This window comes from Dromaius novaehollandiae, chromosome 16 (assembly GCF_036370855.1).
Source record: "Dromaius novaehollandiae isolate bDroNov1 chromosome 16, bDroNov1.hap1, whole genome shotgun sequence".
NCBI lineage: Eukaryota > Metazoa > Chordata > Aves > Casuariiformes > Dromaiidae > Dromaius > Dromaius novaehollandiae.
In genome coordinates, this window is record NC_088113.1 from 19,876,244 (window position 1) to 19,897,962 (window position 21,719).

The 21,719-nt window shown below is 48.0% G+C and overlaps 1 protein-coding gene and 1 long non-coding RNA gene across 3 annotated transcripts; both read right to left on the bottom strand.

Moving 5' to 3' along the window:
• Positions 1-1,886: 1,886 nt before the first annotated feature.
• Positions 1,887-21,380, bottom strand: TCEA2 (transcription elongation factor A2). Of its 2 annotated transcripts, XM_064521631.1 has the most exons (10): positions 21,166-21,379; positions 17,863-17,925; positions 17,104-17,209; positions 15,498-15,585; positions 8,496-8,629; positions 6,890-6,946; positions 5,924-6,078; positions 5,430-5,576; positions 2,827-2,898; positions 1,887-2,203 (listed from the first exon to the last, which is right to left on the bottom strand). In XM_064521631.1, exons 1-10 carry the CDS (start codon positions 21,232-21,234, stop codon positions 2,195-2,197), a joined length of 900 nt encoding a protein of 299 aa, XP_064377701.1. In that variant the 5' UTR covers positions 21,235-21,379; the 3' UTR covers positions 1,887-2,194. The 2 variants fall into 2 exon arrangements, with proteins under 2 accessions (XP_064377701.1, XP_064377700.1); XM_064521630.1 differs by having other exon boundaries at positions 2,102-2,898; positions 21,166-21,380.
• On the bottom strand, positions 12,331-15,491 carry LOC112979030 (uncharacterized). Its single transcript, XR_010391951.1, has 2 exons — positions 12,573-15,491; positions 12,331-12,448 (listed from the first exon to the last, which is right to left on the bottom strand). It is a non-coding gene; the product is annotated as an uncharacterized LOC112979030 (long non-coding RNA).
• Positions 21,381-21,719: the final 339 nt, after the last annotated feature.

A 21,719-nucleotide genomic window follows, 5' to 3' on the forward strand; every position in this document is an offset into this window, starting at 1 on the left:
CCCCTTAGAGTAATACAAGGAAGGCAACAGCAACTTGCTAATGAGCTGGCTCCTGTTCATAGCACACAAGCCAGAGTGCCTTGGCCAGCTTTGGTTTAGATCCTGAAGCTTTTTTAAGTGTTACTGTGAGGACACTATTCCCTCCGCAGGCTGCTTGGATAATCCCATCACCCGCCACACTCGTGAGACTCAGCAAGTTGTCAGCATCTTTGAATCTTTTCCATCTTGAGAGAGTTGACTGCACCCCTTTAAAGCAAAAGCCCTGAGCAAAGGATCCTTCTGGGATCACTGCCTCGAGGAAGGCAGCCCTCAAAGGGGCTGTGAACGGGTTTGCCCTTGCTTTCATGTGGCTGCTTACTCCTCTCTAACCATCACAAAGATCTCTGACGAGCGTCTGCTGTCTGGCTTGCTGAAAAGCCAGTGGAAATACTTGTTTTTCACTCTGGAGCAGGGGAGCAACACAACAGAAGATGCAACTGCGAATGCTCCTGTACCACGTTTGAGCAAGAGCTGAAGTGCAGAGGACTGCTCCAGAGCTGCTGCAAACTCGGAGGCTTTGCTGGGGTCCCTTGAGCGCTGCGCAGCACTCCCAGTTAGGAGCTAGGAATCTCAGAAGAGAGGAGAGATTGTAAGAGTATCAGACTGAAAGCTGCTGTGAGGAAAGAAAGAGTTTCCTGCCAGGGTCTAGTTACCCCCACACAAACAGCCTGATCCTGCAGGAACCCCACAAGGTCACATTTTGAGACTTGGCACCTGAGACTTGCTTTGTTACCAGCTCCCTTCTTCCTCATCTCCCTGCTTCCAGGCACCAGCTACAGACTCACTTCAAACCTCATCCATTTGCAGAGCTAAGAGCCCCTACTGATCTCTGTAATCCCTGTCTCTCCCAGCTCAGGACCTCTGGATAATTTCTTGTATTTACAGCATTTCCCCCCCAAAACTCCCTCTCCGAGCTGCTTCAGCAAGCCCCTCCAAAACCTCAGCCTGCCTCTCAGCAGCCCAGCTAGGAGTAGAGTGCACAAAAACAGGGAGCTGTCTGGGACTTCCTTTTAACACCCTCACCAGCCAATGAATCCCCTCCACCTGCTTTATTGATGGTTTCTTGCTAAATCAAGATTAATTGTTCCCAGGTTCCCTGGATGATGGCAATCAGGAGCAGCTGGTCACGGGGAGCAGCCTTCAGCAAGGTGAGCAGCTCAGCCAGCAGGAACAGCAACTGGCTGCTGGGTCCTGCCTGTGAGGGCACAGCCTTGACTGTCCCTGGCCCTAACGCGGTGCTAAGGGAGCCCTCAGCTACAGGGGACTCCTTCCACGGAGGGAGGGAGCCCGGGAGCCCTAGGAAATGCTCACCTCACCTGGATCTGTGCCTAGCACTCTCTTTCCTGCCCCACAGTAACAACCATTTGGTTTTTTGGTGACTGGTGTCACCCTGTTTCTAGTCTGTTACATCCTGGATAATATGTCCTTGATCTCATCTTTGCAGCAGCCTGTGCTGTTGGCGTTTAAAGGCATGAGATCACAAGGTATGTATCCCACACAGGGAATCCAGCCCCAAATGACTAAACCATGCCGGTGCAAAGTCAACTGATCTCCAAATGAGCTGGAGAGCATCATCTAATCTGTGCCCCAAAAGTTGTGTTCCACCACAGGCCTCCTCCAGCCAGCTGAGCAAAGCTAGTACTGCCCGCCCAGCCACTCCACGATTTGGCCCAGTGTTTTGAGGCTCATGCGTTGATTAAAAGCAAGCCTTCATGCACTGAGGGTATACCTACAAGCAGCTTCTTGCTTTCTGGTGGTCCAAGCACTGTCCAGCCCTCATCCATCTGGACACTGACTGTCCACCAAGATCTCATGTGTCGCAAATACAAAGTGCTGTATGCACACAGTTCAAATAAAAGTCAGAAACTGACAAAAATGTTTAATATTAGTTTTGAAGAAAAAATTACCATACTTGCTTAGATGAGAAAATAACGACTAAGTGTGTTTAGTGAGCTCTCCTGCTAAACTGTCAACCCACAACTGTGGCTCTCCACTTAGGCCCAAGCAGAGAGGCAGGCCTCCCTGCAGCTGCGCTCGCAGTGCGTGACACAAGGCAAACTCACTTGGGATACAATACACAACTGCCGTGGGAGCTGGAGTATGGAGGCTGCGTTCTGATCTGCGTTTGGCTGCCGCTCTCGGGCCATGGCACATATCAGCAGAACTGCAAGAGAAGGGAGTTTAAACCCTGATTAGAAAACCTCACTGCCAAGGGGAGTTGCAGGTCATGCGCTTGTCGCCTAGGAGAAGATAGAGATCCAGGTGATGCTCTTGTTTCTCAAGCTGGCAAGGGCTTGGGGACTTTGCAGAGGCAGGGCTCAGCCCCTGGAGGGGCTAAACAGAGCTCCCCTTGGAATCTCTCAGCTGTGGCGCTGGCACGTTGTAGCGGTGCCATTTCTGCTCACCGTTAATGGGCAGTGAGATTTCGGCTCACATCCGAGTTCTGCGCACAGCATAAAAGAGCAGTTTTAAAATCCTAAATGTTGTCATCACCACCATCTCTTGGAGGGGCACAGGGAGCATGAAACGCACTGTGAAGTTGGTCATGACAGAACGGGGTAGGTGAGCAGGGAGACAGGGAACGAGAAAGTGAGACATGACCCCAGCTGGTCTGCAGAGATGGGATGAACCCAGGAGCTCCTGCCTCTGTGCTGGGAGGAAAGATCACTTGCTAGAGCCAGTCAGTGTTTGGCAAGCACCTCTGAGGACAGCAGCTAAGCATCTGCAGTATCGTGGGTGCAGCTACCCTAACACCCCTCAGTGCCAGTAATATCCTTGGTGTGCTACCTTCCAGCGATTCCCACACTCGTTGCACACGACGAAGGTGGTCATGGGCTCATCAGAGCTGCGGGTCTGCACCTGCGGGAGGACACAAGGGAAGTGAGAGCTAAGCATCACACGTGGCCTCATGGAGGGAGCTGGAGCTCCTCGTGCACTCAGCCACCAGGGATCCATGCTGGCCGTCTGGTCACTGTCAGAAATCACTGAAGAACCAAGGTCTGGGAGGGCAAAAGGAGCCTACATGTAAGAGGAACCTGATTACTGCTTTACTCACAAATATACACTTAAATACATATGGTCTCACGCTCCTAGGAGACTTTCCAATTCTGTAGCTAAACCAGGCTTCACATTTTATTGAAAATGTTTGTTTACACCATTTAAGCATGAACAACATATTAGATAAGTGCCATCAGCAGCTGCCTGCCAGCACACCCAGTGACCAGTGGGTATGGACTAGAGCAGCCCAGCTTTCCAGGACTGAAAGGCCACTGTTGGGGACTGGAGGGCTACACCAGGCACAAAAATGTACATGTGAGGGGCACCTGCGCATCCACCTACAGCAGAGAAATTGCTCCCCATGCCAGGAGCACCCCAAGGCAATCATGCTACTGCAAGAGATCCCCTTGCCTACTCCAGAGCCTTCCACCAGCACCAGACTGGCTCCAGCTCGCACAGCGTTAGTCTGCTCAGAAGACAACCTGTCCTTCCTGGTTGTGACAATGGCAGCAGCAAGCAGACGGTGCCACCAGTGTTCAGTGGCTGCTATTCAAGGAGACTCCATCTAATGGCCCCTCTGGAGTGATGGGCATTGGGGCAGCAGAGGTGTCCCTCCTCACCCCTTCTGCTGCCTGTTTGGAGGTGCACATACCCACAGCTGGTCGCTCTCCACACTGTTTCCAGGGACTGGACGCAGTCAGCTCTGAGACTACAAAACTCTCAGCCCATCAAGCACATGTTCCAACAGCAACACATAAAAAAGCACTCAAGCCATTCCCTTTTACACACCAGTCCTACATCCAGCCCCACAGGAACACAGTCTGGGTTACCTGGTTCTGCACATTTCTACTCTTTTTTGTATTTGAGCCATTAAGGAGCTCTGCTATTTAACCCAGATGTGACTGCTGCCTCTGACTGGCTCTTGCCAGACACACATACTTTGCTAAAATTCAGATTTTCATGGCATTTAAATACCGCGAGGCACCAGGTTTACACTGAAAATACTGGCACTCCCTGCATAAATCAGGCGGAAGAACTATGCTGAGAGGTAATTATGGTGATCTATGAGTGTAATTACCCAATGTGCACAGTCACAGTATTTGCAGGATGCAAATTAAGCATATTTTGCAAGCATGCTGGATAGCTAAATTCTGTAATTCTCACCCGATGTTACTGCTTAGCTCTGAATGTTTTTATAAACGCCACTTCATCTACTTGAAATTTAGAACATCTCAGTCACCAGACATTTGGTGGTTGTCTTTTCATTGGAAAACTAATAAAAATACAGAAAACCTTTTGAAATTTACATTTAGAAGATCCTGTCCTGACCTGCTCCAATACGAGGCGGTCAGACTCCAGTCCACTTCAAGTGAAACTAGGGTCCCACAAGCTGCTGATGCAACCGAGACAGACAGTTCCGTCAGTACTTCTAGCTGACTTCCTGGGACGTGCTCACAGAGCGAGGCCTCTCCTGAGCCAGCCTTTGGGATGTAAGACTGCTGTCCAGCCAAAGGAAAATCCCTGCTCAGCTGCCTGGCTCACATCTGTGCTTGCACATTACAACCGAGCATATTAAGGGATTTCACTCAGCACTTGCACGCACAGTTTGTGCGTACCCACTCAGCAAATGTAGCAGAGCAAAAGCGTGGTTGCAGTTGCATTTCTGAGTATCTGCACATTCTAAAAACCTGACTCAGAGGAAAGGCACATTTATCTCCAGATGCCTGGAGCGGACATGGGAACCAAAAAGCACTGGCAAAGCATGAGGTTTCTAGTAGCTGTCCGTCAAGGAAAACAAGTGCCCTCTGACTGCTCACACTATGGCTTTGTTTATTCTTTACTATAATGTTCCATCTGTTATATGTTGTTTGATTTTAAATAAGTCAGGATTTGTCCAGCTGCAGCTTGTCTACAGCCTTAATTTGCACTTTTAATACCATCGATGCACCTGCCTTGGTCCCGGCAGTCTCTCTTCTCTATGCTACCCACTTCTCTTTCTTTCCTGAATCTCTGCACTTCCCTAAGGTCTTCCCAGCACCTGCTTTCAGTGCAAAGCACTCTCAAGCTGCTCAGCAAGCAGCATCACCATATATCAGCTCCTGAAAGCTTCCTCGCTGGCTGGTGATGCATAACCCCTGCTCCTCCAGATGCAAATCAGCATTTACACAAATGGGGAAAATAATTTATGTAAGCTTCAAAGGAAAGAGGTGCACAAAATCATCAGCATCATGTTTTAGAAAGCCTGAGTGTGCAAAAAGCTGCTCGCCATCAGTGGCAATATTTGTCCTGTGCTGCAGGGCCTGACAGAGAGTAGTAAGAGCTCAGGTCCATGACAGATCAATGTCCTGTGCGGAGGTCAATGGTGTGGAGGCTATAGGAGCCAGAAGACTAACCTGGGTGTAGGTGCAGTTCTTCTTTTTGCATTTCCCACAGGTGAAGAGGTCAGTCTGCGTCCCTCCCGTCTTGGCCATCTGATGCTCCCGGATTGCTTCTTTCGTCATAGCTTTCCTGATTTCTTTCAGCTCGTTACTGGCCATTTCCTTTCAAAAAAGCAATAAAATCACATCTGTCCAATTTTACCACCACACCCACAGCAGGGGAAAGAAACAACAGGGCAGGATGGCTTAATGGATAGGTAATAAGCCAGAAAGTCTTTCGTTTCTCGTTACTGGTTGATATCTAGCCCCCTTCCATGACCTAAAGTCCCAAAAGACTACTCTCCACATTGAAAATCCCATTGCTAACTTCCTCCCCATGCACTCTGGCAGCAGCTGCTGAGCTGCACCTCAAGAGATGTGCAGCCCTGTCAGCAGATCAACCTCTTTCTTCAAGCCAATCCACAGGACACAGCCCCTGTAAGAAATGAACCCCCCTCTGGCTTCCTCACCTCTGAGGTCATCACTGCGATCTGCTCGGGGGTAATCGCCCCACACAGCACGTTCTTTTTCAGCTCAGGATTTTTGGAGTCCTTCAGATTAGAGATGCGGCTCCTCACTCGGTTTTTGTACTTCATGTCAGTGTTCTTGATATCTTGGTATATGCGTACATGGCAGTCAAGGAGCTTGCAATCAACTCGGAGAACTCCAAGCACTTTCGACACCATTCATGTACAGCAGGGAGTGTTACTGCTGCCAGGACACAGAGGAGGGTGCTGGGATCCAAACACAGGGTCTGTTCTGGGAGGTTAACACTGGATTTGAGAACAGGTTTATGCAATCCCAGATTCCAGGGGCTTTCAGTCCTTCTGGCCTTTTCCCCGTGCTGGAAATAATCTTTACTTTCAGTTATGCTCAAGTTCCTCTACCTGATCTCTTTCTCGGCAAGGCAGCCACATAACCCTCCACTAACAGAATCCAGCTGCACCTCCTACCCCATAGCCCCCATACCAAGCAATCTGTCGGCTTATCTCAAATCTACGCGCAACTTGATCCTCACCGCTCCATCTTCCCCATCGCTTTTGCCCCATGTCAGCATACTCTCCTCAGTAGGGAGGCATAGGGAGGTTGCATGTATCTGGAAGCAGAGCTGGGAGCAGGAAATAGCATTTTGGCATGATGGAGAAATTGGGGCCTGAAAGTCCACTATGGTGTGAACAGGAAGGAAATAACTGTGTCAATCACACCAGCAGGGGATCAACCCTGAGCTCCCAATACCATGCTGGTGTTTCCTTAGTGATTCAGGACTCAGCCAAGCAGAGCTGGAACCCGAGCCAGAGCCCTGACAAGCAGACTTGCACCACAACATTCATACAAAGAAAGCAGATTGTCCCATTTTTCCTCTGAGCTCATTAATTTCATGGCCTGGGGGTTCCACTCATGCAGGTCCTTGAGAAAGCCCCACATAGTAAGGATATATTCTTCGATCTGGGCTGCTATGTGCTCACAGTCAGCACCAATGGCAACATAGTCATCTGTAAGACAAGAGGAACATGAGGTCAATTACTTCCAACCAGGCAACCATATTTTCGAGAGACAAATCTACATAGTTTGTTATTTTGATTTACGTGCTCCTGACCTCAAATGGCATCTCGGCCTTTGCTCTAGGTATCCTTTGACTTTTTTGAAAAGAGCAGTGATAAAAATAGACAAATCCAGCCAGTTTACGCCCTCTGCCTCTCGGCTAGATAGAACGCACTGGACAAAGCCAACGCGAACCTGGCTCCCGATAAATACAGTTTTCCAATATCCAGTGTAGTCCTGGTACAGCTGATGTCATGCATATACAGCCATGAATTGATTCTCAGCGGACATCAGTGTCAACGAGAAGCAGCTCCACTCAGATCAACAAACTGATAGGGCCTGAAAATATGCAGTGCTGGAGTCGAGCCTTCATTTCTCTTCTCAGCTCAGTGCTCCATCTGACCTTACCTTTTCTTTCACACACCTCTTCTCGTCAATTAAACAGCATGATACAGAGCGCAGTAACTGTAGGAGTTTGGACACTGGTTATGTTAACCCATATCATAAAGCAGGGGAAGGTAGAGCAGAGCAGAGCAGGGCTAAGCTAAGCAGAGCAACAGAGTTGAGGGGACTATTTCACAGGCTCCATATAGCAAGGGTTTTGCTAAGAGTTACACAAAGTATGTAATGCAACATATATTCACAAACACAGAAAGGCCAGAAATGATGACTTTCTGAACCTCTCCATCTGCCGTCTACATTCCTTGGCTCCAAATTAATATAGTTCTGCAGTGCTTAGACAGGCCCCAATTTTCCAAAGGTACCCGCAGTTTGGATACAAGCATGTGAGGTATTTTGAGGTATTTAAGATCTGACTTTCAGAGATGCCGAGCCCCTGCAGTTGCATCTGATTTCAGATGGCACATCCTGAGCGAAGACAGATGAATTCCAGCCCAGTCCACAGAGGACCACAGTCTTTGCGCGGCTCCGATCTGCATGGACAGAGGAGTCTCAAGCGCAGAACATGACTGGCATAAACTCTATTACTGACAAATCCCATATATTAACTACAGCTTCATTTTGTGCCCCAAGGGGAAGTACAGATGTCAGCTTCACTATACATCAATCAGACAAGACTGAGAATGAGAAAGGGAAGAAAATACCTGCACACCTGGAGATCAAACTTCTGATCTTACGATCCCTGCTTCATACTGAAAAGGCAACTCCACCTAATCTCTTGGCTTAGCTAACAGAGCAGAGCACTCCTGTTTGCACATACAACTCCTAACAGCCATAGCCTGATGCATTGCCATGGACCCAGCCCAAGTCAGGTTCGTACGCAAGTGTCTGGAAATGCTGCAATGCCAGCAAATCTAACAAAGGGGTGGCCAGTAGCTGGACTGAGCTAGATGGCAATAATCCTTCAATGAGGCTGCTCCAGAGGAGCATATCTCAGAGGAGCCTAATTTGGCACTGACCTACACGCAGAGATCTCTCTGTCAGGATGCACCAGGAGCTGTGAAGCACACTAGACAACACAAGGTTTCCCCTATTACTTACCATCGGCCTGTAGAGCAGTTGTCAACATTTCTCTGCATTTGTTGCGGACAGCATCGCAGGTGACGGGTGCTGGAGGGAAGGTGGTGATTTTGGGGGTGGTCGGAGTCTTCGGAGGCTCCTGCCTTTTGTTGGAGCTAAAAGAGAAACTTCACCTGTCAGAATGTCTCAGTTCAGGTCACTGAGAGCAGTGAAGGGATGAGCAGGTATGTGGCCAAGCACCCTGTTAATTATAATACAAAACCAGTCAGAGGAAAAACAGTGCAAAGATACATGCCCCAAATCAGCATACAGCGCAATACAGCAGTCAACATCATCAATCCAGATACAAGCTCTCCTGTGGACTCTGATGTTTTAATACGTTAAGCACATCTGCTAACCACATCACAGCTACTGGTCATCAATTGAAAATATTGTGAAGCCACTGGACATTGTCAGTAACTCAGACAGGGTCAGGACTTCCTGTGACCACCAACACTCGCTCGGTCTGGTATCATAGTGCGCAGATGCATGGTTCGTCATTTCTCTCTTACTTCGCAAGACACCGAGTCCCCCAAGAGATGATAAATATATTCTTTGTCCTTAACTGCTCTCAGAAGAAAGGGAGCAGAAGCCACCACTAAGGTCAATCTCAGCAGGTGTTGAGCTGGTTCCTCAACTCACATCCTTTACTACTGAGATGTCAGCAGCGGGGAAGGAGAACAGTTAAACTAAAAAGCACTCCAGCTCTCTATAGCTGACAAGGAGCACAGCAGGCTGCCGGCCGGGGCAGAAATCGGAGCATGCTATGTGAACCCCTCCAGAACAAGGAGCTGTAAAGAACCAGCCCTGCAGCTTCCGTGCTAAGAGAAAGAAAGAAAATGGCTCCTTCAGCTCTGGTATTTTTGAAAACACAGCATAACACATCAGAGGGTCTTTTATTTTCCCTATAGCTCTGGACAAGACTTTTGATTGCTCATCTCACAGAAGAGCATCCCTGCATGACCACATGCAGTTCACACAGGTGCCAGGCTGACAGGGGACAAATTGATAGCGCTTCACTTGCAAAAAGAACTTCGTTTTCCATCTGCAAGCAATTGTGGGCCCAGGCAAGGGAACACAAACATCTGCCTGTTGTGACTGTGCCTCGGTCAGGTCATTTGCCAGGGGGAGCCAGCCTGAGACAAAAGCCACATAATCACAGCCCAGACCTGCATGCACAATTACCGCACGATGCAGGCAAGCTGAATCACCGCATGGGCTCAGCCTGCACGCACCGCTCTGAGATTTGCATGCCAGAGGAGGAACTTCACAGAGCAGTTCAGCTCGGTGTACACCTACGGCATTGAGACATCTTGCCTATAAAGCCTAACATCTGTGCAGAGAGTTAGTTAGCCTCACGAATACTGCAGATGAAAAATTTGGCCTATTATGACTCCCAGATGATTTTATAGAGCTCTGAAATCTAGGCAGCAAAACAGCAAACTTTTCAGCAGAGGTTGCTCTGTCTTTGGGCCATAAAATGCACAGTATTTATTGCCAGTGTCTGGGTAATATTAATGCAGTAACAGAGAAAAAGGAAAAAATAGAGAAATCCATGATATTTCACCCATGTCATCCTGGAAATGTCTCCTTGAAGACCCAAGTGGCTTGACAATTACCATCAAGCTGGGACACTACTGCCAGTTTTTATTGCCATTGAAAATAAAACTCTCATGAACAGGAACTACCACTATGCTGTCCTGGAAGGATTAGTTATCCCTGAGAAGAGCAGTGTCATGCTGGAAGCCAGACAACCTCGGGGACTGATCCTGGGACACTTTGCTACTGTTAAATTCAAATCCGGTCTGGCTCTGTAGTGCCTCAAAGCTCTTAGACCATCGTTAGGACTACGGGACTTTCACAGTGCAAAACCTCGCGATGCCCCCTTTTCAGAGTCATCCACCACTGCACATCCAGCACAACTGGTTCAGGTCAAGCCATAGCTGGAAGATGATTTTTTTGCTCAGTTGAAATAGATGCGTGGGAAATTATACTGTGAGCTTGCGGTGTTTCTCTTTGATCAGTGGATGCATAAAAAGACTGTAGTTATCAGCTAGTTTTACTAGTCAGCATTGCATGCAGCTATTAAGGAACAAATTTAGTAAGGTGTCCAAACAACTAAAAACATTCAGTAGGATTTACACTGCACATATAATAAAAAATAAGAAACAACTTAGCTTGCAAATAACCAATTAGACGATGAGCATCTCCTCTTTGGGATGTACAAATCGCTACTGGCACTCTCATACCTAAAAAGCTATGCAGAGATTACAGACACTTTATAGTGCACACTGGGGGTATATATGGCAAATCACACACAACTCAGGAAAACTCTTCTGAAAATCCAGGCTAATTTTTTCTTGCACAAAATAGTTTGCAAAAATGAGACTTTCCAAAAGACAAAGGCAAAAAGCCTAGAAAAACACGACCCAACACAAAAGGAAAGACTGAAAGAATTGGGAGTGGTTTAGAGCAGAGAAGACTATGAAGACACAAGTGCTGAAATACTTGCAAAATTGCTGCAAAGGAGGATGGTGGGAAACATCCTCCACATTTGCTGAAGACAGAACATGAAGCAACGGCCTTAACCTGAAGCAAGAGAGATTTTGGTTGAGAATAGGTTTCAAATTGTAAAGGAGCATTATGAACTGGAAGAGACTGTCAAGGGCAGCTACGGAAATGTCTTATCCCAAGGTCTTTAGGGTTGTTAAAGAGCAGCTTAGAGAAAGACCTGTCAGGAACAGCTTGGACAGAGTTCATGATGTCCTAGGAAGGGGGTGGCAGGTGATACCTTCTTGAGAGCTCTTCTAACTTCCGAAGTTCTTTGTCTCATTTTGCAAGCAATGGTAACACTAAGGTCTCCCAGAGCAAAATACTACATGTAAACTCCCATCAGTGACCTTCATCACATCTTATTTGTGGCAGTTAATATATAAAACCACAAAGCTGACCAGGATCCTAACATGCAGGAAATAAAGCCAGGATACCAAGCATCAATACTTAAAGCCAGGCTTTTAAACTAATATTTATGCAGATAATATTTGATTTTCAAGAAGGCTCTATCCACAAGTGCAATTGACTTAGATATTTGGATGTTTATACCCCAGAGGCAGGGAAAATACCTAGACAAGATAGATCGGTTTCCCCTTTCTATTAGGTGATGAGTAAAGAAATATTCACCTACACACATGGGGCCTCAAATAAGCATCTTTAAAAAGCCTGAAGAAAACTGAGGAACTTCTGCTTGGAGAAGTTTGGTGAGGCAAAGGTTCAAAGCCCTTCTCCCAGCAGCAGAGAGATGCAAGTTTAGAAGTGAGAAAGATTCACTCTAGAAGAGGCAGCAGCCCAGCAGCTCAAACCCTCACAGAATGGAAAATATTAAAGTCACAGATCGGAATGAGGTAAGGTAGGAATTTGAACTGATTGAAGTCCCTGTCCCACCTGAGTGTCCTAATCACTAAGCCATCAGCCATTTCAAAATAACTAAAAATACTCTGACATGCCTGGCTTGGTCCAACTACAAGACAGGAAACGCTTTGAAATCTCAAATTTCCACTGGACAGGAAAGCTGTTTCTTGCCTATTTCTAAAGAGAAGTCCCTGGAGTCTACTCCAGGAATCTTATTGCTCAAGGTACCCCAAAATACTGTAGAACAGCTGCCTGACTGGTGAGTCAAGGCAGAATAAAAGAGGACTGAAGCATTAAACTGCAGGCGAGTTAAATCAGCTCCTCGCGCCTTCCATCTGAGCCTTATCGGACACCAAGATGACAAATGATCACTCATGAATGAAATGAAACAGACTTCAGCCATTCCAAAGACTGTACAGAAAGTTGTTTATTAGGCCTTGGAAGTTTATAATTAGAATAGTTGGAAAATAGACCTCAAACACACCTAGAAGACTTATTTCAGGAAATCCTTGTGGTTCACGCTGTTCCTGTTAAACAAGAGAAGGAGCTTGTAAGTCTATCCGGACAACAAAAGCTTATGCATAAAAAAAAAAGAAAAGCTAGAACAAAATGGTGGCAAAGCAATGGGCAAGGACCACAAGCAGAACTCACAGCTGCACTGGAAGAGAAACTGGCAGAAGAGGTGAATTCAGGCCACAAATCCAAAAACTCCTAATAAAGGCTTAAGAGAATCCTAGAAAAGAGAAAGCTCACCCTGCCAGAGAGAGAGAAACATTAGGCACACCCCATTAAAAGGTACTATGCTAATGGTCTGAAATACCACAGCACAACAGAATATGCTTTGGATTACAGTAACACAGTATATAACTTTACAGGTGCCAGCTCCACACTGGCTGGCTAGAAGCCTTCAGGTCTAGCAGCATTAGCTCTCTAGTCACTACGCAAGGATTTCTACATCTGTGCTCCAGAGCAAGGCAAGTTTCTGGCCAAGAGCTGTTTAAATATTTCTCCCTGACAGTAGAGGAAGCCCCAGCCAAAATCTATCAGACTAAGAGGCTGAAATATCTGAATGCAAACTGATCTCTTTTGGGCCCTGATAGCAGCCTCAGCTGAACCAGCAATCAGGCACCAAGCAATGAATCAGACTCCCTTCATCACAGCCTGTGCTTTAGAGAGCAAAGCCAAAGACTCTTTGCTGCTAATAAATTATTTTTTTGTCAAGGCAGATTAGTAGCTTATTTTGCACCACTAGAGAATAGGCAGTCTTGTCTTTGCAAAGAGAGCCGGGTTCAACAGACTGACACCAGGAGCTACCCTCCTCTGGATCTGTGCTAAACTAATCCCTTTGCTTCTATTTCTCCTAGAAAACCAAGGGCACATTTTGTCATTTAGAAGAGGCTGGAGGCCGAGTACATGTAGAAAGCATCAAGGGGGAAAAAAAATGCAATAACTGCAGCATACCCTCAAGGCACAGTGAAGGTTAGCAGCACAAGCCAGAAAGCCCCACTGCACATACCCCATGGTAACTGTTCACTAAAGCAGGGAAATAGCAGGTGGGTTGCCTCTGTACCTATGGCCAGCGTGCTACTTTGAATGAAATTACTACAGGCCTTAGCCATCAAAGCAGGTGTCCAAGCAAACCCAGCTAGTTTCGCTCATGAATGTCGACCACCACTGCACACAGGGATACGTATCACACTTCCTTCCCTCTAGGCTTAGCGTCCCCTGAGGCACATCTTCCAAAGATTAAATCAGAGGTTCCCCTTTTCCTTGAACTGCTTGCTGGCGTGAGCAGCATCAGCCACATTCGTAATACTTACCCCTTCCTTTACAACCGCGCATGAATCACTGGCATGGGCGTACAAACAGCTTTAAGGTAAACTCAGCATGAACTCAGAGACATTTACTACTGGTGAGGGCAGGCAGTAAGTGCAAGGCAACATAGTCCTCCTTCGTGTGAGCTTCAGAAGGAAATTGCCCTCTCCTCTCCCCATCAGGAACAGCAGACAAATGCTTCCACTCAGGTTTCTGCCCTTACCCTGCAGGGAAAGCTGCCTCCCCTTTACCAGCCAGGGCATGCAGAAAGGCTCCTACCCCTGTCACTGGCTCAGTTCTACCCTTATCAGTCCTACAGCAGCTTCCCCTCCTCTCAGGAAGGGAGCACTAGTCAGCATTTTAGACTGTAAGGATCAGATACCTGTCATATAGAGAAAGTGTCAGCATCACAAACCAGGTGACAGTGGTCAGGCCAATTCTCTCAGCTTATAAGCAAACCCTTCTCAGCTACCATTGACTGCTCTTCAGCCTCAGACCCTTGTCTCTTTTCAACAGCACAAAAGGAAGCAGCAGCTGGGAGACTCCATCCTACTGCTCTTACCCCAGTAAGACCGTCCGTCCCACGCCAGACTGCCGCTGTGTCACACACACACACGGGACTAGACTGCCCTAGCTCAAGGGTTGTTCTGCATTACTACAAAGCTGAATTCTTCTGGCTGTGAGGTCTTCTTGATACATTCACTGCAACAGTTACTTGGAATTGTATTTTTCATATTTTATGCAAGGTGAGATAGCCAAAGATGCAAGTAACAAACTGAAATTCTCTAGCTCAGCATAAGTAGCTTTCTCCATCACCGGCCCTCTGCAGAGCTGCAAGGGGTGAGAAGGCTCACACCAAAGCATCAAGCCTTGAGACAGGCCCGAGCGAACGAAAGAAGGGGTGGAGCGACAGGAGAGGTGACTAACGGGGACAGAGAGTCTACAAACCAGAGGGAATGTAGTATTAACACTCTAAATCCTCTGGCGAATTTCAGAAACTGTCAAACCTATGAAATACACCATCTCCTAGGATCTGAGGCTGAGAACAGTCTCACCTCTGGAAAGGGTCTAGGACAAAGCTTTTTAAACTTGCATTTGCCCCCTCCCCTTAAATCACACTGCTTCCAATCCACGGCTTAGCAAGTGTAGCTGCAGACAGTGGAAACAGGATGCAACATTCAATGCATGACAAGGGGCAAGCATGCAGCAGACCTGCTAGATGGGTGGACATCAGTCCAGAGTGAAAAGAGGACTTCTGCTGGGACTTGCTGAGAAGAGGACAAAGAAATGGAAGTTTTACTACAGTGATGTATGAATATCACTCCCATCCATCACTTGAGACTGCAAAGGCCAAAAATAATCTTCATTCTAAAGGAGTTCAAAGTTAGAAATGAGCAAAAATATAAAAATGCAACACAAAATACCCAGAGGAATGTTTTATTAATAAAAAAAAAACAACACAAAACCAAGAATGGAAAAACAAGAAATAAGTCATGAATAAAAACAAAAAACTCACTAAAGCCACTGTATTTTGTAGACGTTTATTTCTGCATTACAGTTCAGTTGTTTTTTTTTTTTTTTTAAAGTAAGAACACCACACAGATGGTCACTGCAGAAGTCTAGACTCCTGGTGTATCTGACCAGGCATTTGAGCATGCCAAATTCCTGGCTCAGACACTTAAAGTTAAAAATTATCACAAGATGTCATGACAAAATTCAAATTATGTAAGAGTATCATCTTTGGCTAAAGGGAAGCATTACCTTTGGTCTCTTGAGCTAGTCTCCTTTGAGGAAGATGTTGGCAAGGACAGGTTTTTCTTTTTCTCCTCACTTTTCTCCTCAGAAGCATCTATATTCAAAAGGAAAGAGAAAAAGCAAACTTGGATGCTAAAGGGTTCAGAATTGGTCTTTACATAAGAACCTTGCATATACTAAATAGTGTCTTCACTGTGTCAGAGATTGAACAGAGTCGGCCTAAGGCAAGTTGTTATTCTCAGAAAAAAATAAGGAGAAAGAAGACCCTTAGGGCCTTCCACACTTTCAGACCTTTCACTTGCCTCTGAGCAGAAAGGAGTTCAAACAGGTTTCCCCCACCTAGCCAGAAAGCAGGGAGCAATCACCTTCCCTGCCTAGGAGGTAAGCTGCCTCAGAAGACATGCCTCATCACAAAGGTTTATTTGTGCAAGACCCTGGCTGCAGAGTACAGATTAGATCAGGTTCTCCAAAGCACCACTTTTAAAGCAGTATTTCATGCCAATGACATTTTAGGGGCCAGTAAGGGCAAGCCCTTCTGGGAGTACAATTTCTCATGTTTCCCAAGTGCTGCTGAAAGCCAATAGCACAATCCTGGAGAGAAGTTTCATTTTTACTGTAGAAAAAGATCAACCCAAGCAGTAAACTGTCCCACCCTAGCCAATAAGCATCAACTGCAATTTTGAAATGCCAGCCCCAGGCAGGAGAGGAAAACAGCACTTCCAACACTCATTTAGTCTGTCAAGAAACGGGGCATTCTGAGGTGCACATTAGAACCAGCCGCTCACTTCACTTGAAGCAAATGCCATGTCATATTTGTTCTTATTCTTTCACTTACACAGAGCTACCCAAGCTATCAGTTTAAAAATAAAGGATGTTTGAATTTCATGTCGAGGTACTTTGCCAGTAGCATAGACTGGGAGACACATTCTTTGCCCTGTTAGCAGGACACAGGTATAGCTGCCCTTCCAATCTCAGCACTGCCAATGATTCTTTTTTACCACACAAATGTAATCACTGAAGACCATATTTGTAAGCTCTCTATCTGCAATTTTGAGGTTGGTTAGTTTGTGCTATATCAGCATTAAGATTTTTGAAACAGAATTACAAGCTTCTGCTTATCAGTGTCCATCACCATGAAAGCCTACCCAGCAGGAAAAAGTCAGTGTGAATTTGCCTACAAAGGTGTTAAAATAAGGTCATGATTCAAAATGCATTCCAGCATTTCTCTTTCCAAGCCGTTACACAAGGTTGACAGCGTATGCTGTTTTAATGCAGTACAACACATGAAAATGTCGTGGAGGGTTCAAAGTACAGATATTGTTTCTACAGCTAACATTGCTAATTATATGATCAGATACATGTCCAGAACAGTCCTGAAGCTTTCAATACACTTTCCCGGAAAAGCTAGATGTTAGGCTGACAACAGGAACTAAATCTAGAGGAATGCATGGTAGGACATGAAACTCTGAAGACAGAGGGTACAATCTGAAAAGCTGACCTGATAAAATATTCTATCTAGATCAATAGATGAGTTTTCTTGAGAAACCCAGCCTCCAGCTGAATTCAGCTACTTAGCAAGTTGAATCTGACAGGAACATGCTTATTTTCTTACCTAGAAGTTTTTTCCAAGACTTGATGAGCGACTTGGCAAGTGATATCACTTCTTCATCTGTGCTCTGCTTTCTCAGTGCATTTACTGACATCCCAATGCGGGTGGACTGCAAGTAAACGTTCAAATGAATCATTCAGGAGCAGACTAGTTATTTGTTACTGACCAAAATCAGAAATAAGCACAATCCAAAGCAATGACCAAGATCTATACTATCCAGAGACCTGCAGAATGATCATTTCCTTCCAGCTTTGGAAGAGCAAGAGCAAGTCTTTGGCTTACTCAAGCTGATCACATGTGTTTGGCTTCCAATCACCCACAAATACCTCTTCTACACACCTATAAGTGACAATTAAAGCTTAGCTTGGAAAAAAATCCAGGATGCATATCTTAATCTCTGAATTGTTATTCTATTCACACCTCCCCATAGAGAGCATCCTGAATATCACTGTTACAAAGATTTCAACAACCACACCCATGATGGCCCTTTATGTTTGCTACTTTATTCTGCTTTTCCCTCTTTTTGAAATCCATGAAAGGATTTGAGTAGTTACCCACACTCGCCTCATCTAGAGTGCATAAAGTTACCAAAGCACCAAAGCCACTTAATTGCGAGTCCAAAGCCACAGTTCAGTACTATTTTCTAGATGCAATGTTTATTTTGATGCTTTGAATGAGGCAAGAAGTCAGAGGGAACCCATTAAGTTCGTTTAAACAACATTTTTGGTTCATCCAGATGCAGTTTTCAGCTGCACAACTCACCTGCAGCAAGTCCAGAGTCATAGGCATACTTTTGAGTTCTTTCAGCAAATCCATTGCACCATCCTGCAGAGAAGAAAAAGCTAACAGTGAAAGTGCCTCCGCTTTTCATAAAGAAATGTATCAGGTTGGGCATAAATTTAGAAAGTTGAATTCAAAGGGCAAAGAACCCAGCAAACCTTCCCTAAAACATCAGCAAGGAAATCAGCTACTTTTGGGACTGTAGTTTCAGACTGAAATAATACATCCTTTAACCCGGGACGCACCTGAGATCTTGAAATAAGCAAAATAAAAAAACATGGGAGTGCTACAGATCTGGGCTGGCAAATGGCACAAGTGTTGCACTAACTCATTACCCTTATCTGGAAAGCTTGATGTTTGTAGCACCTGAAAGATACACCCTGAATCACAGCTGTGCCCTCAGCACAACACCTGCCTTGCAGGAATAATCCTACTATCAGACTCGGTATTTTGGGGGCCCAGATCAGCGATGCTTGTAAGTTTGCAAAAACAGTTTAGCAGAGGCGCAAGAACTTCACAATCACTCACCCAAAGCTCAAAACCACTGCCCAGAGCCAGAGCTACAGGCATCTTCTTTCTACGGTGCGAAACTTAAGTAGCTGCTTCCTAGTTTACTGCTACTGACACATCACTCCGCTCAGGACAAGAACTGAGACCAGCACCAAAGCCATCAACTCATGAAGCCTCTATGCACCAACTCTGCATCCAAGAACCCAGATCCAAACAACATCTCACCAGGTAACCTGTACATATTTCAAAAACATTAGTCTCAGAGACAAACGGTAGGGACAGAAGCACTGGCAAAGCCTGCTTTCAGTAGCGCTCTCAGCCGACCACAGCCTGGAACATGTCAGTCTCCACTCAGCCTGCAGTTTCCTCCCATCCCCCTGCTATCAAACAAGGCCTTCTAGTGTTCACATCTAACAGCTCATTTAAAATACTAACCACTCCAGGCCCATTTGCAATACAAGACCTACAGAGCCTATAATTGCAGGGACGCAGAGCAGCCTGCACTGACAGACTGTCCTCAGATCCCTTCCTCCCCGCGCAGAGAGGCTGTTTCCGATGCTCCACAAGAAGCAATCCATCTGCCAGGGCCACTCTGCGGGACAGAGGCCGAGAAAGCCGGACCAAAGCAAAGTCAAAGGTTTCAATGTGCACGAGCAATTCACTCCAGCACAAACCATGCACTGCTGTACCCAGAATGAGAGACTTTCCACTCAGGCAAGTTTCACACCTTCGGTTTCTCCAATAGTCACAGACCGAGTCCATTAAATCCAAAAATACAAACAACAAATCTTAACATACAAAATGGCCTGATTCCTGTGTCCGTTGTAAGAAATGGAGCCACTTGGCTCCATAAATGGGGATCCGCACAAATTAGAGCAACAAGCAGGTACTCCAGGAAATCATCCTGTAGGAAGAGTTTGCAAATTAGCTAATATACAATAAACACACATATATGGTTCGGTACCATATAAAATGCCAACTAACCGGAAGCATTGCAGACAGCTCATTTAAGAAGCTGCCTCTTTCTCTATGAAGCTTGGAAGTAAATTCAGCAAACTTACTTCTTTCCTATTTAAACAGTGGCATCAAAAACCTGCTGTCAATGGGAGCAGGTTGCAGGCTAACCACAACACAGGGCTGCTTGAAGGGAAGGCTATGGGACAGCAAGACAGGCTTTCTGTAGGCATGACAGGATGCTTTTTGAGGTCAACGGTAAGGATAACAGAAGCAGGTTGTAGAAAGGTCTCTGTTCCCATCTCCGAATGCTGTCCTCCACACACACTGTTTGGTAAAATATCAGTCACCAAGATGAGTGCTAACGGGATGCTTTGTTTGGAGTATGTATTTCCCTTTCCAGAATGATTGACCCTCTACAAGTGAGGTGGTTGGTAAAAGCATAGCAGCTAGAACCCTACTAAATATGCAGTTCCCAGACATTTTTCTGGATTGTTAAAACTGCTGCTAAAGAGCCAGCACTCACCCCCATCCACAGCCCAGTCCAGGATCCGAAAGACCGCCTGAAGCTGGACAACCACACCCAGCACCCCATAGCCCAAATACCGCTTTCCCCTAATCCCTCCCCATTCTCACCCACATCCCCCCATGGCCCTCCCCACCCCACAGGCCCATTCCCTCCACCCAGACACAGATGCAGAGCCTACCTCCAGCACGACCTCTTGCCGCCTAGCTCGCTGCCGTGGCACTTGTACAAGCACAAACAGAATCGCGCAAGCACCAACGGGCACGTCCCATCAGGCAGAGCTACCCCCCGCTCTGCCCCCCACGCCACCCCCGGCCACAGGCACAGCGGTATGATACACCCTGCGAGAACCGCCGGTGTCAGGCAGCGGTAAGGCCAGTCCTTGGCACTCCAAGGGCCGCCCGACAGCGAGCACGAGCGGTGCTTGCATGAGACAGGGCTGCAGGAGGTAAATACAGAAGCACTGGATTTCCTTGAGGGCACAACATAGAGCCACAGGTCAGCGCTGGGGGGATGCACAAAGATCCCCCCCTCCAAGAGCTCCCGACTGGAGAGGGCAGCAGGATTGAGGATGCAGGGAAACAGCCCAGCAGGGAAGGGGAGCCAGGGAGCAGGCAGAGCCCGGGGTGCTGAGCTGGGGGGGGGTCCCACCATAAGGGGGGAATATGGAGGCAGCCCCCACAACAGCGGTGGTGCAAGGAAACAGGGTGGATCCCACACCACCACAATAGCGACGGGGGGGCACCAGAGAGGAGGCCCCTCCACTGCCAGATCAGGAACAGGGAAGGGGGAGATTCCCCACAACACCCCAAAGGGGAAGGGGGGTGCTTGGGGGGGCTGGGACCCCCACATCAAAGGGGGGGCATTGGAGGAGGGACTGCCCACCCCAAAAAGAGGGGGTTGAGGGGGGCTGGGGGAGGGAACCACTACTCCAAAGGAGGGGGGATTGGACGAGGGGACCCCCACCCCAAAAGGGAGAGGGCAATGAGGGGGGCAGGGGACCGCCACCTCAAAAGGCGGGGCATTGAGGGGGGCTGGTGGAGGGGACCCCCACCCCAAAACGGGGGGTTGAGGGGGGCTGGGGGAGGGGACCCCCACCCCAAAGGGGGGAGCATTGGACGAGGGGACCCCCACCCCAAAAGGGGGGGCGTTGAGGGGGCCGGGGGACCCCCACCCCAAAGGGGGGGGCGTTCAGGAGGAGGCCCCACCACGGGTGGGGGCGCTGAGGGGGGGTTGGGGGAAGGGACCCCCACCCCAAAGGGGGCCCCGGCCGCTGCCCCCGCCCCGGGACTCACCGCGCTCTTCTTGGCCACCATCTTGTCCAGCCGCTTGGCGATGCGCACGATCTCGTCCTCCCCGCCCATCGCTCCGCTCCCCGCGGCGGTTGGGTCCCCCGGGGCGGAGGGGGGAGCGGGGGGGCGGGGGGGAGGCGGGCGGCGGCGGGGGGGGCTGGCGGCGGTTGCCCGGTGCCCACAGCCCCCGGTACCGCAGTCCGGGCGGGCGGGCGGGCGGCGCGCGGGGCACGACGGGACTTGTAGTCCTCCGGGCGCGCGCCCCGCCTCTTCCCGGCGCCCCGCCGAGCGGCAGGACTGCAGCTCCCAGCGTGCCGCGCGGCCCCGCCCTTCCTCTCCGCGGGGCATTGTGGGAGTTGTAGTCCGGCGGCCGAGTCGCCCCCAGCGCTGCGGGGCCTGGCGGCGGCCTTAGTCCTGTCACGGCGCCCATTTTCCTCCCCGCTCTATTTCAGGGCTCCCCGAGCCAGCAGCAGTTGCGCAGCCACTCGCTCAGCCCCGTCCCTCACCCTGCCCCGGGTCCGGGCTGGCGTCGCAGGGCTGCAAGCGGCAGCGGGGAT

Coding starts and splice junctions, on each gene's coding strand:
- TCEA2 (XM_064521630.1), bottom strand. CDS start 21,234: ATGGGCGGGGAGGACGAGATCGTGCGCATCGCCAAGCGGCTGGACAAG. Junction 15,586..17,103: donor GTCTTGGAAAAAACTTCTAG/GTAAGAAAATAA, acceptor TTTTGAATATAG/ATGCTTCTGAGGAGAAAAGT. Junction 5,577..5,923: donor TCGCAGTGATGACCTCAGAG/GTGAGGAAGCCA, acceptor CTTTTTTGAAAG/GAAATGGCCAGTAACGAGCT.